The sequence below is a fragment of the Falco rusticolus genome, chromosome 1 (genome assembly GCF_015220075.1).
Source record: "Falco rusticolus isolate bFalRus1 chromosome 1, bFalRus1.pri, whole genome shotgun sequence".
Classification (NCBI taxonomy): domain Eukaryota; kingdom Metazoa; phylum Chordata; class Aves; order Falconiformes; family Falconidae; genus Falco; species Falco rusticolus.
In genome coordinates this window covers 76977134-76997985 of record NC_051187.1, presented here as the reverse complement: position 1 = coordinate 76997985, position 20852 = coordinate 76977134, and the positions used below count along the sequence as shown (strand labels likewise).

Below are 20852 nucleotides of genomic sequence, written 5' to 3'. Positions count from 1 at the left end.
ATTTTATCTTTTAAACCTCAAAGGATATTATCATGACAAAAATAATGTATTTATTTGAAAAAGTCCTTCTGTGGAGTATTAATGGCACCCTACAATAGCAATATAGGAAACACTCTGTATTTTTCTTTTTTAACTTAAAACTCCCCAAGCTCAGTAACACAAGTGAGAACATTTTCACAATTATTTGTTCTCAGAAATTAACACAATTTTATTTCAGCTGGACAATAAAACACTATTTTAACTGAAATTTAATGACTTTTTGACACACTTTGAGAATGTTTTTGCTTCTCCTGGGCAAACATTATAAGTAGATTCCATATTGTGTGTTGTTGCCATATAGACACAGAAAGAAAATATTCCCATGATTAAGCACTACTGAGTGTATTGGGTTTGCATGGCAAGGTTTTGGTAGCGGGGGGCTACAGGGGTGGCTGCTGTGAGGAGCTGCCAGAAGCTCCCCCCATGCCCGATGGAGCCAACGCCAGCCGGCTCCAGGATGGACCCGCCGCTGGGCAAGGCCGAGCCCATCAGCGACGGTGGTAGCAGCAGGGGGACCAAGTATTTCAGAAGGGGAAAAAGTTGCTGTGCAACAGCAATGTCAGCCAGAGAGAGGAGTGAGCAGGTGTGCGAGCAGCAGCCCCGCAGACACCCGGTGGGTGCAGGCAGGGCCGGAGGGGCTCCAGGCGCCGGAGCAGAGGTTCCCCCCCAGCCCACGGTGAAGGCCACGGCGAGGCTGGCTGTGCCCTCAGCTCATGGAGGTGGTTAAAGATTTGTTTTTTTATTTTCTCATTATCCTACTCTGATTTTGATAGGTAATGAATTAAACTAATTTCCCCAGGTCGGGTCGGTTTTGCCCCTGTCGGTACTGGCTGAGTGACCCCCCTGCCCTTATCTCGACCCACGGGCCTTTCGTTACATTTCCTCCCCCCTGCCCAGCTGAGGAGGGCACTGACACAGCCGCTCTGGTGGGCACCCTGCGCCCAGCCACAGTCAACCCACCACACTGAGACAGAGCAATTTAGGAAAAAATACATAGGAAAAGTGCAATGCTTGAATTGACACCAGCATTAGAAGCAAAAGACATCCAGAACTCAAATGCAATTACAGCCACTGCATGATTGTTCTTTCTTTTTAATACTCTTTTATTTTTAGTCCCATAATTGATTAAATCATACTGAAAGACATTCTAAGGTTTATGGGATTTTTAAAAATCTCTTTTTCCTTCTTAAGTTTCAATGAAGAACAAAATTTAAGCTTAACTGCCAGTTTTCAGACTATGAAGCAGAAGAATTGCTGCTGTTCTACATTAGCCACATCTTTTAGCTTGGAATATTTGTACTGCAAGATCCAGCCCAAGTCCACTTCATCATTGGCATAGGAAGATTACTTAAATTATTAAATTATTAAATTATTAAAAACCTCAATAGACTCTATGTTTTTTTACACAAGATACTTACAAGATCTTTAGAGAGACCAAAATATTTGAGTTTCAGCAGAACCTGACAGCCTGACCAATTTGAGTCTTTGCAAATCACCTTCTTAATCTTTCACAGTTTCCAAGTGAAATGGGGATAATAATAGCCATCTTCCTCAAAGGAATGGGTATATAAAGATCAGTAAAGCATTATAAAATTCATGACTTTTGGTACATTAAAATTATTTCCAGGTGTCTTTGCTGTTTCCTGTTTCCTACCTGACGCCATGTGTTCCCACAATCAGACGTTATGTACATCTCTTCTTTGTACTCGACCAGCTGGGACCCCAGGTTACCTGTCACAAAACAGGAGGAAACAAAGGTTGCATCCACATGAGCCAGAGAGATTGGATCTAGTTCTGATGCCAGTCAGAGTGAGAAGTTTCCAGGTCAGAGCAAGAACTAAACACAGATGATTAGCAGGCTTACTTCATTTCTGGTAGCACCAGATAAATCCTTTTCAAAACATGTAAGTGCACTTTTAACTTCTTCCTTTACATTGCTAGCTATTCATAGGTGGGAGCAATAAAGGCTTAAATCTAATATTGAAACGCAGAGGCCAAACCAACATTTTAGTTTTGTTGCTGCATGCTGAAATATTATTATAAAAGCACATATATTTAAGATACAAGTCTGAAACACTCATAAACTCAGAAGCCATACCTCAACCTTAATCACATTCTGTAAAATTATTCACCTTGAATTTTTAAAATCAGGAATCTTTGATCTTTAAGACTTTATGTAGTGGTAGCAAAATCTAGCATCTGGATAAATACATAACACCTAAAAGAGGGCCCGGGGGTTTGAAAAAGTGTGTAAATACAAAAGAATCTAAAGCAGAATCACTTGATTTACCTAAATATTGACCAGGAAAATACTGAATATTTTGACAAAAAACGCTGAGGAGTAGCAGCTAGCATTCAGATTGCTGCAAAGCAAACAGAAGTGTTAAAACAAACTTGTGGAAGATGACCTTAGCAGATGCAATCCCAAATACTGAGATCTCCATCATTTAACATGCAGTATTTAAAATAGCAAACTATTAAATTATCAGGCAGTTTACAGCATTCTAGGGGAGAAGCAATCATAGCACAATATTCCTTCTAAATTATATCCTCTAGGGGATTTTGGCATAAATCTATGGTTTGCATGTTTTTACAGTAGAAATGAGAGAAAAGTTATCAGATCCTCTTAAGTAGAAGAGATGAGGAAAGAATACACTTGAGATTAGGATAGCAGTATGAAATTTCATTTGTGTGTTATATAAATAGTTGTTTTTAACCACCAAAACAGATCTGTTTATGCAGAGCGTGCTCACTAGTGCTGAAAGGTTCCTGAGAGGAATGATAGTGTTTGCTGCCCAAAATACACACTTTATTTGGACCATCAAGATTGCATGTGCTCCACTGTTTAATGGTATAACTCTACATTATTTAACTCTAAGTGCAGCATAGACAGTATTAGGATATTTATGTTGACTTTATATATTATATATTTATTTATATCATATCATATATATATCATATATATAATATATATGATGGCATATATTTATATGATATATATTTATATAATATATATGATGTTATTTATGGTGAATTTATAGGAGTCAGTGCCTGTCTTTCAACCGCATGTAACATTTCAGAAGATGCCACTGCCCCTTCTTTTCATCTTTTCATCTTTCCGACCCACATCATGCTTTCTCATTTACCAAACAATTCAGCACAGATCTATTTGGCCATGTCATTTTGAAAACAAGACCTTATTTCTGTAGATAATGAGAAGATTTGATAAGGTTAGTACAGTATGGATGAAGGTGGTGTGGACTGAACACCAACTTAGGAACCGGGCTTGTATGGATGAAGCAGATGTGAGACCTGTAAGGTTAACAACGTGCCAAAACCAGCTTAGACTCAAAGTGTAGGGATGACCCTCATGACTACTATTGGATATGACAGCATTTGTACCAAGAAAGAAGGAAAGAGAAACAGATAACTGTGAACAGCTCCTATTATTTCCCTGCAAAAACCTTAATCTTCAAAAAACATCCTACCCTTAAGTCAGCACTGAGGTTGCAGGGTGCTTGCCTGCCAGACGTGTGGTCTCACCTTCCCACCACTCTGCCTGCTGCCTTGGTCCATGTAGCCAGCATAGCAAAAGGGCTATCGTAGGGCTTCAGGAAAGGTTTATCATTCTTACATAAGGCTCTCTAGCTTTAAGAAACAAAGGGTCTAGTGATACCAGCAACCAAAATGAAATCTCCATGACAGAAAGTTACAACCACACCATCAGCATTAAGAACAAAGGACCATAGGCCTGATAAAAGGTTCAATTTTTTTAGAACAGATTCAAGTTTTGGTTTTATTGTGTCCCATAGTCCTTGGAAAATTACATCTTTTGGTTACAACCATGTTGCATTCATTTAGGCAGGTCTTCCAGTATAAAAGACAAAACTCCAACAATTAAACATGATAAAGTAGTGAATATTATCTAATGAGACAGTTCCATAATGAAAGCTTTACACCTTAAGTTGTGTGTACACATTTTTTGTACAACATTCAGTTGTATTTTCTCCCCAAACACAGGTTTGTTTATATCTAATTTGGTTCATGGCCATTTTGAACTTAATAACACTTTGAATCCTAAAAACCTATGTGATCAAAGATCAGGAAAAATAATCTTATTTTCCCGTTTCTCACAGATCTCATCAGGAAATAGGACCACATCCCATCAGCTTTGTGTAGCAAAGATTAATCTGGTTACTAGAAGGAGATATGAACAAGAAATGAAGGGAAGGGAGATTTGATTTACGTTTTATACAAAAGAAATTCCTTTTGCTATTCTTACCTTCCTCTGTTTAGTTTTCACTGGTGTATGTCTCTGTGAATGGGTATATTCTTGTGCTTCTGCAATTTACTTACAGAACCTTTTCTTTGGAATAGCTGAGGATAGAAATATTTATTTGCTTGCTAGAATCTAAAGTATTGCTGTCAGTCTACACCCTTCTTTGCACAGGCACCCTTAATGAATGCATTGTTAGTTTTGCTCCTGGAAAAATCCTGTTTATTCCACCTCTCTTCACCATTTACTGAAATCTACTTGCATAAGTAGGTCTTTATTTTGAGAATTACTATGGATCTGCACTTTAAAAAGTGTAGTGGTAAATTGCCTTAGCTAATGGAGAAGTAGCCTTTAAACTAAACAGCAACAACTTGTGCTTCATTAGAAACCCTTTTATATCCAGCTGATACAGTAATGACCAAAAGATATTAGCAGCAGCTCTGTAATTGCAGTTCTGTAACAAGGCAGACATGACTTCTCCTATTTTTGGTTTTACCTTTATTGCTTTTTCTTGGTAAGTGAGCAAAAGGAATTGGTGGACTCAGTTATAATTACAGAGAAATGCCATTCTGTCAAAACCCACAACTGATGACAAACTTGGCATAGAGGCTGGTGTACTGCTTTGGGAAAAAGGACTTCATTGCTCTTTGAAATTTGAAAGTAATACACCCCCAAGTCAAGGGTGAAACCCCAGAATTGGCACATGCAGGAACTTCTGATTGCTGACATAATGTTCTGCCCATTTATGGAGGTTGTAATTTCCACTACCTCCAGATTTTTTTAGGAGATTAAATGATATTACATAATTTTTCAAACTTTATAAAGTCAAGTCTTCAAGCACATAAGAGAACCCTTTCTGTAAGGAAAGATAAAACTTCTCAATTTAGTTGCAGTTTCCTATGTAGGTACCGCAGACAACGTCTTGCTATAAAACAGTATCAGTGCATTCAGAAAGAAAAAGCAGGTGAGGCAACAAGCAGGAAACCTGCATCACCAACGGAGACAGGGAGGATCTAGCAAAGCACAGTGGGTTATTTGCAGTGGGAAGCAGCCACACAGCCAAATCTTGGAGGTGACAGGCAGAAGGAAATTTCCACAGGAACACATAGGGGTATTTAAAGAATTTGTTAAACCAAGGATATCTTTGAAAGCTGTTAGCCTGGAAAAGTAGGACCAGAATAAGTCTGTCAAGAATTTAGCAGACTCACCACAAATTTATTTGTAAACCTATCTGAGATGTGTCACATAAGAGTTATGGGGTTTGTCTATTTAAAGAGTTACATTGTTTTAACCTTTTTTTTGTGTGTGTGTGTTCTATGTTCTAATAAGTAATAAATTCAAAGATTTGGGACAATCTGTCCTTTCTAAGATTTAAAATACAGTGCCTAATTTTAGGCTCTAGCTACCTTGCAGTGTGTCATGTGACTGAATTAAGCCAACTAACTAAACAAAGCACATGTAATAGTAGCTTGTAAACCCCTTTACAACAGCCCCAATTCACATCAAATGAAATGCTAAAAATCCCGACATTAATAACATTATAAACAAACAACTGCAAAGTCAGAGGAGCACTCAGAGTAGAGCTGAGGCACCCTGAAAGTTTCCGTGCCATATCTGAAGAGAGTTATGAACCACATTTGTGGTGAGCATGGCAGCCAATAACACATGTGCACAACTAACAACACGATCAAGTGATACAGAAGGTGAGAAATGGCCAAATTATGCTGGAAGCCAACACTTCCAGCATGTGAATACCATTCCCACCACATCCTGAAGTGTTTGGGCTGTACTGCACACCCACAAACATCAGTGTGCTGTTAGCCTGGTGAATCACACCAAAATCTGCGCTCCTTATTACACCTGTAAATATCTGCAGGAACTCCTAATGCATGCCACTACAACATGGAACTTTTCCCATCATTTTAGTGGGTCTGTGTTACGTCTCAAAATCCACTTGTGGTAACAAGTAAAGGTAATTAATACACTGAAGGCAATTCAGTTCATACTGAAAAAGTTACTGCACCTGGAATGGGTAATCAACTGCAGGCTTGTGTTGTTTTTTTCTAGGGTAGAGCTAATTTTCTAATAATAGCTGGTACGGGTCTATGTTTTGGATTTGCACTGTAAACAGTGTTGGTAACACAGGGATGTTTTAGTTAACGCTAAGCAGTGCTCACACAGAGTCAGGGCCTTTTCTGCCTCACCCCACCTCACCAGCAAGTGGGCTGGGGGGCACAGGGGGGTGGGGGGTGGACACAGCTAGGACAGCTGGCCCCATCTGACACAAAGGATATCCCGTACCATGGTACATCATGCTCTGTAATAAAATGGGGGGGGGGAGGAAGTTGTCAGGGGGCCACTTTGGGGGGACTGGCTGAGCATCAATCAGTTATCAGTGAGCAATTGTTTTCATTTGCACTACTTGTCTTTCTTGTGTTTTATTTCTCTGTTATTTTCCTTTTAATTTTTAAAAAAATTATTTTCCCCAAGTATTAAGCTGTTCTTATCTCAACCCACAAGTTTTCCCACTTTTACCCTTCCAATTCTCTTCCCCAAATTTCTGCTGGGGGATAGAGGCAGGGGGTGAGGTGTGGTGGTGAGTGGCTGTGTGGTGCTTAGTTGATGGCTAGGGTTAAACCACAACAAGGCTATATTAGCCAGAGCTAATACATAGTATTGAAATGGTAGAATGGTAACAAGACTTTTTGATTTAAATGGTCTGAAAACTCCTCTGACACATGACACAGAATGTTTTGCCATCTAGTTTCAAGAAGTTTTGTCTGTAATACAGAAGCTTCTCAAGTTTGTCTTACATTATTCTATGTTCTTTTTGTAGCTAAATGACAGTAACAGGAAAGAAGACCCTTCAGTTACTGCGAGTGTTTGCTTTAGCTTTGCTTTCTACATTTGTCATCCAATTTTAAATATATTGTTGTTAAAGGCATTGTTAAAGGTTCATACCTTTAAAGGTTCGATCCTAATAAAGGGATGGCATTATTGCAAATATAAACGCATACATGAAATGAGGGAAGGCCAGACACTGTCCTGCAGCCAAGGCCAGTTGGCATGATGCAGCCATGTTCACACCACAGAGTGCTCAGCACCAGCTCTCCCCAGGTAGTGCTGCCTTGGCCAGAAGATGTATTTTTGTAAGGTTCCTCCCACTCCCCAAATTACCTGAAGTAACATGAGGGTTACAGGTAATGAAAATGGTGGGTTTACATGATGAAACTCAGGATGTGTGTGGCATGCCTCACATCACGATGGATGTATATGAGGGTAGAAGGCCAAGGTACGATAGTTTTGTTGAGCTATGTAGGTTAGGAGAGGTAAACCTGGCGCTGTCTTGACCATAGCACTTAACAGAAACAGTCTCATGTGCGTACCTTCTCCCAAAACATGGCCTGGGGGACCATATACACCTGAATTGTTCTTAAACACTTCCCCAAATGCTTTTGTCACCAGCCGAACCAGGATACCGCTCTAGATGGATTCTTGGCCTGAATAAGTATGACTCCACAGTTGTTACATGCTGACATTTTGTTTCTTCAATTTATGAAACAAAAGGAAACATTTTGGCCTATGTTTTGGTTCTTTTCATTAAGAACAGTAATTTTTCATTTCTGTTGCTTGCATTCTAATAAAATTTTCAAACTGTGCTTTTGGATACAGGAAATCCTCTTGCTTTTTTACTTATCCTGAGTAAAAGCTAATTTTAAAATAAGTGGGTAAAATCACACATTCCATCCATGCAGGGTTGGCAGTCCTAAAATCTAGATTAGAGGGGTACTAACTACTGTTCAACATAGCTCCCCAAGCTATTTGTAAATTTCCAAATTCCAGTTTAACAGTTGGTAGCACAAGGATGTGAAAGCACACAATGTATTTTAGTGATGACTGGTGGTCAGCCAAACTCTCTGAAAAGGTTGTATAGCTGTGAAAAACACATACTGATCTCAAGAGTAATTAGAAGTTTGTCTTTGCTCAGGCATTTTGGCAGGTTCCTACTGGGTCATTCAAATATGGGAGATTACTTTCCTTTAAAATTTACTATTAATGTACATGTTTTAAGTGCTACTTATCACTGCATTTACCCATATTTTTATACGTGATTTTAGACTGCTTACTGCAAGAAGAAATAATCCCCATATGCAACACTTTGATAATTCTCCTAATATGGAAAATCTTTTCCAGACACTTAAATTTAGCATAGAGGCAGACACCTACTCCAACGAGAGATGTGGCTTGCCTAGATTACAGGTAATACAGTTGTAACATCCCTTCAGTCAATGCACAATAAGCTAAAATCTCATGGCTAGTAAACCTGTAGCCACAAACATTCAGCCAATTTGAGTTTAAATGTTCCAGATAAGACCTTTTTTGCCTGGCAAGCTAATGATGTGTTCGGCTGAGGGAGTGATTCACACCATCAGAATGGGGGAACATGCTGACATGAGAAAAATCCAAGTGAACTGCCCGATCACTCCAAAACGTACTGAATCATCTTCCCGTTCCCTCATGCTTCTTATAGTGGCATCCTGGTATGCTACTTTGGTGAAAAATGACAGAAAGTTATCACAATGTATTTCAGCCTGATATGACAAAAAGTAAACTGAAGTTTTCTAGCACTTCCTCAATTCAAATGAATGCGCAGAATTTACTGCTTGCTTGATTTGCCATCTGGATTGGAAACTAAGCAGACAATTACTGTAAACTAGCACCTGGAAAATCTATACTTCTCTAAACATTTTTCATAGAAAAGTCCTTTGCAAGTTTACAGTAAAAATTTACACATCAATTGACACACATTTCATAGCCGATGCTGAGAAACAGAAGCTGTTGCCAAGATTAAAATGCACGAAAATCAAATGTAAATGCAAAATCCTATTACATTTTTTAAAGGGAGCAAAGCAGTTATTTAAAAGAACACTTTAATATGCAGCTATAAAATTCAGTATTTTGTCTGTAAAATTTATATATATACATAAGCTAAAATATGTATTCCTCTGAACTATTTATGCAACTTTAATAAAGCAGAATTTTTATTTGTAAATATGAGTTTAAAAAGATGCAATTTCAACATCGTACTGAATTTTCCCCAAGTGCCCTAGACATTAATGCTGTTCACCATTCAATTATTTTTTAGATTAAAACAATATGCAGTGGTCTCTGTGGTCTGATTTTCAAGGATAGTTTTGATACTCTGCTTAAGTCACAGGTCAGGTTTATTTGGTTTGCTGGCAAGGTTTTGGTAGCGGGGGGCTACAGGGGTGGCTGCTGTGAGGAGCTGCCAGAAGCTCCCCCCATGCCCGATGGAGCCAACGCCAGCCGGCTCCAGGATGGACCCGCCGCTGGGCAAGGCCGAGCCCATCAGCGACGGTGGTAGCAGCAGGGGGACAAAGTATTTCAGAAGTGGGGAAGAACTCTACACAACAGCAACTGCAGCCAGAGAGAGGAGTGAGCAGGTGTGCGAGCAGCAGCCCCGCAGATAGCTGGGTCAAATCACGGCGTGGCCGGCTGTGCCCTCAGCCCATGGAGCCCGCGGGGAGCAGGGACCCACCGGCCGCCCGGGGAGGGCCCCAGGCCGGGGCAGGGGGTGCCCAAGGAGGCTGCGCCCCCGGGGGCGCCCAGGCTGGGGCAGGGGCAGCGTGTGGGGACCCTCCCCCTGGAGGGAAGGGGCGGCAGGGGCAGCTGTGAGGGACTGACCCCAGCCCCATTCCCGGCCCCCCTGCGCTGCTCGGGGGGAGCAGGGAGAGACATCGGGAGTGAGGCTGAGCCTGGGAACACAGGGTGGGGTGGGGGAAGGTGGTTAAAGATTTGGTTTTTATTTTCTCATTATCCTACTCTGATTTTGATAGGTAATGAATTAAACTAATTTCCCCAAGTCGGGTCGGTTTTGCCCCTGTCGGTACTGGCTGAGTGACCCCCCTGCCCTTATCTCGACCCACGGGCCTTTCGTTACATTTCCTCCCCCCTGCCCAGCTGAGGAGGGCACTGACACAGCCGCTCTGGTGGGCACCTGGCGCCCAGCCACAGTCAACCCACCACATTAGTTTTTCCATAACCACAAGTTTCTGTACTGTATAAGCTTCCTATAAAGTAGCCAAATTCCATGTCAAAGGGAATTTTGTTCTTTTTTTAAACTTTTTGATTGACAGTCTTATTGAGAGGATGAACTTCATGGCTGTTTTCTAATTTCAAGTTCCTATCCACTTGTTAACATCATTTGTTTCTAACCCCATGGTTACGCATTCAGGAAAAAAAATCATGTTATTTATTGTCTTTTATTTTTCTCAGCTAATGAGCTTCCTTTTGTAAATATTCTCTACTTTCATCAACTTCCAAGTAGTCCTTCTTAGCATCTGCTCACTAGTCCTGAAAACTGATGAGCAGAACTTTACACATTTTTATTAATAAGGTTACTGTACAGTATTTTGCCAGAGTATTAGTATTTTCCTCTATCTGTTGGCAATTATTTACCTACTTCACCTTCAGAATACATTTCCCTATTTCACAGCACAAGGCATTGATAGTTCCCAGACACAGTGTGATCAACTGACATTCACAGATCTGTATCATCTTCAGTCATTTCCAGAACATATGCTCTCCCTAAATCTAACAGTAAAATCCCAACAGTGTGTGATATGGCCCAAATAATCTGATTTCTGTATGTGCTAAGAACCTAGTACTTCTGTTGATTTGCATAAGATTATCCGTTTCAAGGATCAGGCTAGATCAAATTCAAGTTCATTGTATGTAAAGTATTTCTGATAAGAAATGTAAGTTTACAAGACTATCAGGTTCACCAGATAAGTAAGACTGTAACATGTGCACTGAATCCAGATGACCTGAACATCAAATAATATTAATGCAAGTCAAAAATCAAGTTGTTTTTTGGCAAGGTGATGCAGTTGCTCTTTAGGATTTTTAAGACTCCAAAATTAGTCCCTTGGCTCTGTTTGCAACTACATGACCTTCTACCAGAGAAAGGACATACTGCACTTACTCTTGGGCAAATTTTTCCCACTTCCATACCATCCCTCCCAGCTTTTTAGCCAGCTGCTATGAGCAAGGGTGCATTCCAACCATTCCCACTACAATGTAGGTTGCTCCCAATCAATGCAGATTCATACTAGTTCAGTTCTTAATGATATCTGGATGTCACTAAAAACACTCCTTTCTCACACTGAGGAAAGCCATTGACATGTTTACCTACCTGCCATGGTAAGACAAGGTCACAGTGATAAAATCCCCCTGCATTCCAGGAAGGTATTAAGGGCAAAATACTCTTCTCTAACATGCCATTCCTAATATTGTCTCAGAACATTGCACTTAAACAACCTCCACAAAACCTAACCAAAAGAAAAGAACCCAATATCTCAACGGATATCGATTTACCACATCAGATTATAATGCAAGGACTAAGAAAAATTAAATAAAACTAATGGACTAATTGACTAAACCCCGGTGCTTAATTTGCTACTACAAGGCATTCAGGTACAATAGATTGAGGCTAAAAATAAGAACCTACATTAGAATAGCGGTACCTTTATGCAAAAAGAAGGTCCATGAGACAGAAGTTATTTTTTGACATATTGGAATTACTAACATGTGAATTAAATACCTATAAAGATGTATCTACAAGGGCACTGTACAAATTTTTAGTTTCGTTTGTGTCAATAAAAACATAGCAGCAATTCACCACATAGATCTGCCTCCAGTAAAATACTTTAAACTCTGTTTACACTAGGGGGAATCTGCGGTTATATTGAAGTAATGGCAGCTATTATTCTCTTTAAACACCAAACATGTTCACCATATTATTCTCAGGAAATTTTCAATTTAGTAAGCTGTTTTTAAGAGGTTAGTGTAAACTAAGGCAGAAACTATTATTGATCGAAACCAGTCACACTTTTACAAAAAGAGAAGCAGTACAGGTGTGTTTTTCACCTAAACATATCCATAATATAAGAATAAACTAATTCCATTTAAAAAAGGTTTTAGAACAGTTATTAGAACAGCAATTTTTACACAAACCCCCCAAAAATTAAATAAAATGAATAGATTAATCACAAGGACACAAAATAAAACAGCCATGTGAATATGTTTCTTGATGAGTAGTCAACACTGCAATGGAATTGGTTTCATTAAATGCCACTTCATAATACCATGGCTCCATTTGTATGTTATAATGGAGAAGTCACATCCAGCATTGTTCCCAACACAGAGACAGATTTGCCTCTTTCACTTTATCTCTCTTTAGGAAGGAAGGAATTAATAAAAATTACAAGACAAATTATCTGTATCTAAGCTTAAAGAACAAAGGCTTGGCCACTGTTTACATCAGTTTATTGGATTTGCTGGGCTATTCATGATGGTGGAAGCCCTACGTCCCACTTCAAGAGAAAAAGAATGCGGGACAAGTCCTTCAGACACCATCACTCCTCCACACCACACCAACGGGTAAGGAGGTACTACACAGCACAGATAAGCATAGTGAATCCAGGTGACTGTTACAAATCGGTCATAGAAGACAGCTCTGGGACAACAATTATTTTTTATTAAATTGTTGGATCAAGAGATCACATAAAGGATTATTCTGCAGGGAAAGTCTTATTTTGCCGATGATTGTAGTATGGTATTGTTATAAACCAGAAGACTAGATATACAAAGAAATGCTGTCACATTTCAGGTCTTAAAACATAATGTCATGCACTTACCTGCCCCCATTATGAGCCCTGGTGCAGTGTCCTTCGTGTGGACTGTTCCTGACACATAGGGATTATCTGCCCAGCGGAGATGAAGGTGAAGGTAGCAATCAGGCTTGTGAGGGAAGAAGACGACAACAGCAGGTTTATAAAGTAACTGGTAACAGTTATGCTCCTACAATAATGAAATCCCAGCCAAAGCAGCTTCAGCAATGCATGTCCTCATAGAGAAAAAGAATGGCTGTTGCCCATGGAGCCAAATTCCTGTCAGAAATATCAACCTTAGCTTTCAAGAACAATCCCTGGTGATATCTGTGTAGTGTGTCACTGTCTCAACAAAAAGATTTCCAAACTCAAAGAAGTCAGGATAAAATTATTGTATAAAACACCTTTCTGACATAATAATTGCTTAAAAATGCTAACAGCAACAGCAACAAGTAAGGCGTGTTTGTTCGTCCCAGGTAATTGGTAAAATGATGATTAGAAAAAACCTGTTTGTATTGAAATTCTTTTTTTAGAAAAAAGTGTTATGAAAAATAGGATAATGACTTTTGGACATCTCTCCTTGCTAAGCAACTTACTGCTTCTTGCTCTTTGTGCAGTGGCACCCAAAGGTCACATTGCTCACAGCAACCTGGCCAGGAGCTTTACCAGGAGCAGGCTGCCAGCACCACCTGGTTGCTGCTGCCACTGCAGTCTTTCCACTCATCTCAGAGAGCTCTGGATCAGGCCCTGCAGGCTTGAAACACATAGCACAGTCTTGAATTCTTCAAAAGGGAGTGAGCAGCTTCAGCCCTCCGCTTCTGTTACGTAGAGAGGGATCAAGGCTCTGGCAGTGGCAGGACTAAAAGTATTTATTTCACCCAACAACGCAGAGCATGGAGTCCCCAGGAGCAGAGTCAGTGAGAAAAAGACAAGATTTTTGGTACAGCCTCAAAAATAACACAATATTATGCATAGCTGGCACATCTAAACAAACCAAAATAACATTATCTTACAAAAAGAAAGGACTATTTCATGCAGTGTGGTGTTTATTTTCAAGCAACTGTCAATAGTTCCCTTTAACAGGGAACCAAGGCTCATCTTGATTTAAGATGAAACACAAATATGAAAGACAGAAACAGAAAAGGTATTGGGTAAGCTCTATTTGACTGATGATGTGTCCCTTATATCCAGATACAAATGACTGTTGACGTGATTATTCTGAACTGCATTGTGTGGTTGATACACAAGAAAAAATGTCCTCTTTGTGTCAAAGTGATCTAAAATACAAAAGCGGTGCAACAGAGAGTCCTGACTACTCACTCTGCAAGATGACTGGACTAACAGCTTGTGAAACCACAGCTCATGCAGTGCAAGTAGATTTGCCTACTAATCTGGCTGGAAAACTCAGCACAAAGCTCTTGGGCTCTTGGAACTACTGCACATCCAACCATACAAATAAATCTTGTGTACTTCAGAGAAAAGACAGGCTAAAAACAGCCACTTACAGGTTTGCAGTTTGTCGGTTTACCATTCATATCAATGTCTGGAGGGTTTAGAAAATCCCAGTCACGGCCTTTGTTGTAGGTTATCAGAGTTGTAACTTTCCCATCAATTTTCTGGTTGGCCAAAAAGACTCCTTTTACACCTCTGACCTGAAGCATGCAGGAAAGAGGGTTAATGAACAGCACATACACATTTTTTTCAACAAGGATTATCCCTGATTAGCTGCTCTTTTTTGGCTCTGAACTGTGTATCTCGGGTAGTTCTTCCACTAGGAAAGTGAATAATACACCTTAAAAAAAAAAAAAAAAAAAAAAAAAAAAGGCAGAAGGATAAGGGTAAAGTGAGAAAGGGGAAAGGGGAGGACAATTACTAACTGATTTGTAATTCTAAGTGTATTTTAAAAGGATATCCAGTTCTGTCAATGTCAGAAGGCTAATCAAATTACATGTAGTTTATACAGCAAAATAAAAAAAATTACAGTGGCATAGCCTTAGTGTACACTACTATTAAAATTACAGCTCTTCATTTTTTTAAAAATATGGATGTCTTTAAAGTGTTATTCTGCAAATGATGTAATCAGTTTGTGACAGCAACCTGACTTTTATACTGGTCATGTGACCCACATCATACAAATAGTACACAAATAATAACAAAATACAATATAATATCCTTTAAAATAACACTGATTTAGGGAGAACAATTGCCTTTTGTAGAAAATAAATGCAGATAGATAATTGGGGGAAGAAACAGTGAAGGCTGAATCAACCTATCAAGCCTCTGAAATGCTTCCATACTCAGTCTACCTCCACACAATTAGCCTCCCTTCACCTGTTTAACCTCTGGGGAAAAAGGAAAAAAAAAAAATTAGAGACTCTCTCTCCTCTTGGGCAACTTTAGTAATTTTATTTCAAAATAACCTGTGTTAGAGAATTATTACAACTCAGAGTGTCAACATTAACAAGGAAAACTTTTAGAAGCAATATGATTGCAATTGCACCTTATTATGTTTAGTTCTAGTCCTAACTTTCATGTTAGGTGTTATTATTCCACCCAATGGCATGAGATAAATCTGAAGGTCTCTTTAAGAGTGCTCCTGTTTCCCTTGCGATTATTTATGAGGCTTCTTGAATTTTTGAAAAAGTCTTGACAATGTATATCAACTCATATACCATTTCCAGCATAGTACAGCTCTCTAATCTGCTAATGTGCTGACATTTAACAAAACTGAAGCATTCATTACAACTAAATGCACAAGATAGCCAGCTCTTTGCATAATCAGGAATATTTGCCTCTTGCTGATATGAATAATTCCTGGACTTACTATTTATTTTGTATTTGAATTACTTACTGTTTCCTTCCCACCCCCCCACCCCCCGCCAACTACCAGTTATCAACTCCCATTGACATTCGTTTAACAAAAATCTGCATTTAAGGTGAAGAGAAGGCACCCCTTCCAGCAGACTACAGATTTGATACCTATTGTTTATAAATATACGCCTTTTTTCTAAGGAATTCACCCAAATCTACAGAATAGGAATGTTCTGCTGGTTATGGTAAGAGCCTAGAACTTGAAAATATATTTGTTTAGATAACTGCATTCTGTATAGACATTTTAACACTCCACTATCTCATGAGCTTCTTCTTAAACCCCATATGTGTGGTTACTTACTTATCCAGGATGCTGGATGCCCAGATTCACCTCCAAGTCAAACATAATATAAAAAGTCAACTATTTTGCAATGCAGGTGAGAAAACGAAGGGCAGGGAAGAGATGAGGAACCTGCTTTCTTTACTTTCAAAGCACTTTCATCTTCCTGGGGCTTTATTACATATTCTACCTCCTAGAGATGGCACAGGCATGAATATGACTGAAAAGCCTGCACGTTCAAAATTTACATGGGAAGGCAGACTTGAGGTTCAATTTCTGTGCCTGTCTTTCTTCCAGTGAACATATTATTAAATATTTAAACAAGTAACATATCAGGGACTACAACTGAGCTTTCCCTCTTAATTTGTGGATGGCAAACAGTGCTGCTTCATGAATATTTTTGTTTCCTCTCTCTTTTTTCTCTCATTCTTGTTTAATTAATATTTAATCATTCAGCGGGAGTCAGGCTACAATTTTTATCCATTCCCAGTCCGAACTCTAACCTGACAAAATGCTAGAGTAACTTCTCCTTTCTAGAATATGGGGCATACATGTTTGAATCTATCAGACACAAAAAGGTTGTGATAAAAATTATTCCAGTGTGTCAGTTAACTTCTCTTACTGCTGCTCTAACAGATACAAGATGACCAGCACTCCAGCAGCTGTGTTTTGAACGAAAGGCATAAACCCTGCTTGAAATAAGTTTCAGGCATCTGTCTTCTGAACAAGTTCAGAAGTATGATGTTAGGAGTGGTGCATTACCCTAAAAAATAATAAGTAATATAAAATTATGGTGTGTAAAAAAATGACACCTTTAAATCCCCCCACCCCTTCTGTATAATTTTCTATTTTTTTTTTGTCCTGTGACCTATGTAAATATGCATCTGACTCTTTCTTTCTGTAAATTCTGTTAATCCTGTACGTCAAATCTACCTTCTGGATTTCAACTGTGATGCTGAGGCACCCAATTTCTTCTGAACTTTCTACTCCTTGACTCAGTTCCCTAATCTAATATTGGCAGATTTGTATCTTTCTACCAAGAAGGGAAGACTCATTTTAATAATAAGGTGCTATGGAAAAGAAGACATTTCAACATTGTGGAGTGTTCAGTTACTCTGATGAACAGTCCCAAGATAGACAAACACATGGAAAATCAGAAGTATCTTTCCTTTGATTTTCTTTGGATTTCTGGATTAGTTCTTAGAGCACCTATTTTCCAAAACAGTTCAGGGGTTAGTTGTTCCCCAGGACTCTTAGAAAAGCACATTGTAACTTATAAATCCATGTTCTAAACAGGTTTTCTCCTATGACTATGTATTCTGTGACACATTAATTGCTGCATTGTTACATTCCCAATTTTAAGGCCAAACAATATGCTAAACTTATTGGTGGCAAGAAGTGCTCTTCACATGGCACCACAGTGTTTATTAGCAGCAGTTACTGATATACAAAAAATATTGTTATAGAATACAAGTTTGTGATTAAAATGTAAATATATATGATTTGTTGTTTGGGAAAAAAAGCATGAAGAATGTATAGTGCAACTTGTGTAGCTCTTATTTATAAGAGCAGCCACAACAAGATCCAATCTAGAAGTAGTACGTTAACACATCCATTTTGCAAATATGCCTATCTCATATTTGAGACTGGTTCACACTGGCAGCACTTGATACAATTTCAAGGACATGCTCCTTTTGGACAGTCAGTTCATAATTCACCTTTCTTTTTCTTTCCTTCTTTGAGCAATAATTTGGGAATTGCTCCCCTTTCACACACACAGCATGAAAAAAAACCCACAGTGCAAATAAAGATAAAACATATAAAAGATAATGAATGCAGACAGGTAGAAACTCATAAAAGATTTTATAGCAGATGTACAAGCAAAAGATGAAGTGAGGTCAGCAGAAGATAACAAAGATGAAAAGTGCAAATTTTAAGGAGAACTATGCACTGGTGGAAAAAGAAAGTGTCAAGCATTGAGGCTGCCTCTGTTGCACTGAGGATTTCTCTTCTCAGCATGGGATATTTGCATTAAAATGCCCAGAGACAAAAGCCAGACAAGACAAAAAAAATGTCCATCCTCAAGGACATGTTATATTTATTAGTTATTTTGTACTGTGTAAATAACCCATACATCGTTTGTACATATGAGTACTTGATCACATTCTAGTTAAGATGATGAACACTAATTATTTATCATACAAAGTATCTGGAAGCTGTAGCGTTTCTTATTGTAAGCAAGCAAGAGTGTTCTCCTATAACGCAACTCTATTCCAAAAAACAGCTCTAAAAAATTAAACTGTATGGCTCCATGTGTATTGCCTTTCAATTACTCTATCATATGCACATTTTATTTAAAATGCAACCCTACAAATTAATCCAGCACACACAATAATCTAGGATCTCTCTCTCTCTCTCTCACGCACATTATCAAATATGCCCTCAGTAACCTTGTGAAATTCTGAAATCATTACTGAAACTGAATTAACTAAATAACTTTTGTAGAGAAAAGGACAGCCAGGGGTGGAATTTCTGTACAACATGTCTGAAATTATGCACTACAGGTGACACAGGGAGTAGAGATTACACCTGACTCCCTTTTAGCTTTGCATCCTGCACAAGTGACCAGGAGCAAAGAGCTGCAAATTAATGCTCCCAATACATCACCCTGTGGGAATGTGGCTACACACAATGTATAGCTTCACTCATTAGGAAGCCTCGTTTCTACAAACATAGAGACTATAAAATAATAATTGGTAATGATAGACATTTTTGTTTTACTACAGCCATTTGGAAAGAAAAAGCTAAACAAAGATGGAGGATATAAGGGGGGAAAAAACTGCTATCGTTTTCCCCCATTGAGAGTCTATTTATAGCCATTATAACAGCTCTGTAAATGTACAACTTGTATCCAGAATTACTACAAACCTTTTCCAAAGAAGTCTGGTGCACTCGACGATATTTTTTTTTATTATTATTTTTAAAAAAAAACTAACACCAGGCAGATGAGAGTGCAACAGTGGCCAAACAGGGTCAGACCAGAGGTCCCTTAGTTTAATATTCTGGTAATAGCCAGTCCTACGTGCTACAAGAAAGAACAGAACCAGAGCAAACAGACACCTTATTACATTTAAATGTCTTCATCAATGGGAACAGAATTGATAACAGTTTGTGCTACTCTTCCAAAAGACCATATTCTTGTATTTTATTTTGCCAAGTGCACTGGTGTTAAAATCCAAGATAAGATTTGTTTACAGGACAGTTTGTCTCTTAGAAAATAGTGTTGGCACAAAATACCTCCTGAAAGCAAGTGGATTTGCTGTCCAATATCTAATTTTGTTGGTTCCTTACTTGTCAGAGCTAACACAACCCAGAGCAAGGCTTGCAGGATTACTGTTTAAGACCCTACTGTCTAAAAGATGTCCTGCTCTAAGTCAGGAGGTGTATCACTGAGTCACCTAGAAGAAAAAAGCTGTATGTAGGCAGCTGCATAACTTCTTACTTCAATAATAAATTGTGCTGCCAACTTTGTTTTTCAATATCTTAAAAAAAACCCCTCAGCCAGATTTGGTTTGCAGTTCCATGGAACACCATAACAAGAATCCAGTTCTTAGAGTGCACAGTACATTAGCAGGGCAAGAAGAAAACATGTAAGTAGTAATGGTGAACTATCAATAAGAACAAAACCCTCGTCTTTTTATGTTAAAGATAAATGTGAAAATATATTAATGTAAAATTAATTATGTTCATAATAATAATTAAAAAACCACAAACAAACAACCAAACAAAGAAACAACTCCACACAGACTACACACACTGGAAGAGATAAAGACCTACCTCCAGAATATCTATCAGGACGTTCTCTTCTGGCTGCTTCGTGCTCCGGACATTCTCCAGCAGGATAGAGTAGTAAACACCTTGTGGGTCAGACTGGTACAGGTTGTACGTGTCTGTCTGGTACCACTCCTGGACAGCTACAAACACCTGGTTTTCATCTGTACTGATTATCTGTAAATCCTGTAGAAAAACAAAATACAAAATTTTCCAATAATTTCTGTTTTACATTCAGTAAGTTAGCTAGGACAGTTTAATAGCTGGGAGGGGGGAATGCATCTGAAAGTTCATTAACAGCAATCTCTCAAAATAATACTAATCAACATGCTGTATCCCACTGCTCTAAGGGGGTGTTAGTGCCTTTTGGCTACAGATTATCAGACTGCAAACCAGTTTAGTGAAGACCAAAATCATGACTGTGCAAAAGCTGTGATCTGCCTTGACTTCTATGGGAAATGACTTTTTGAAAAGAAGGGGAAAATAAGTAAAAGAAAAAAATAGGAAATGGTTTTCCAAGATCTGGATAAGATCAACGAAACACTGACAAAACTTAAGTAATGAAAAAACAAAGGTAATCTGAAAAATAATCCCCAGGTACCTAGGGAATTAAGAAATACTTTGTTCACGTAACACAGCACAAAGAGTATTAGATATCATTGACAGCAGTTACACAAAGGACATAGTACACATCATGCACACAGCTCATATAAATTTTAGTACATAACGCTAATTTATCTATCTATGTAGGCATATCCGCTTAAATATTCAACAGTAATAACATGGAAGTCCACATTCTGCATTCATTTGTCAAGAATTTCAGGCATGGATATTGCAACAGCTTGCTGTCAGTTTTCTCCAC

General features: G+C 38.7%; 1 protein-coding gene across 1 annotated transcript in view; it reads right to left on the bottom strand.

The window, feature by feature from the left end:
• The window catches only part of SORCS2 (sortilin related VPS10 domain containing receptor 2), a 579315-nt gene that overhangs the window by 67926 nt on the left and 490537 nt on the right, over positions 1–20852 (bottom strand). The window contains 4 exon segments of the mRNA XM_037385456.1: positions 1694–1770; positions 13036–13138; positions 14514–14660; positions 19997–20176. Of these exon segments, the coding sequence (XP_037241353.1) occupies positions 1694–1770; positions 13036–13138; positions 14514–14660; positions 19997–20176 (507 nt within the window).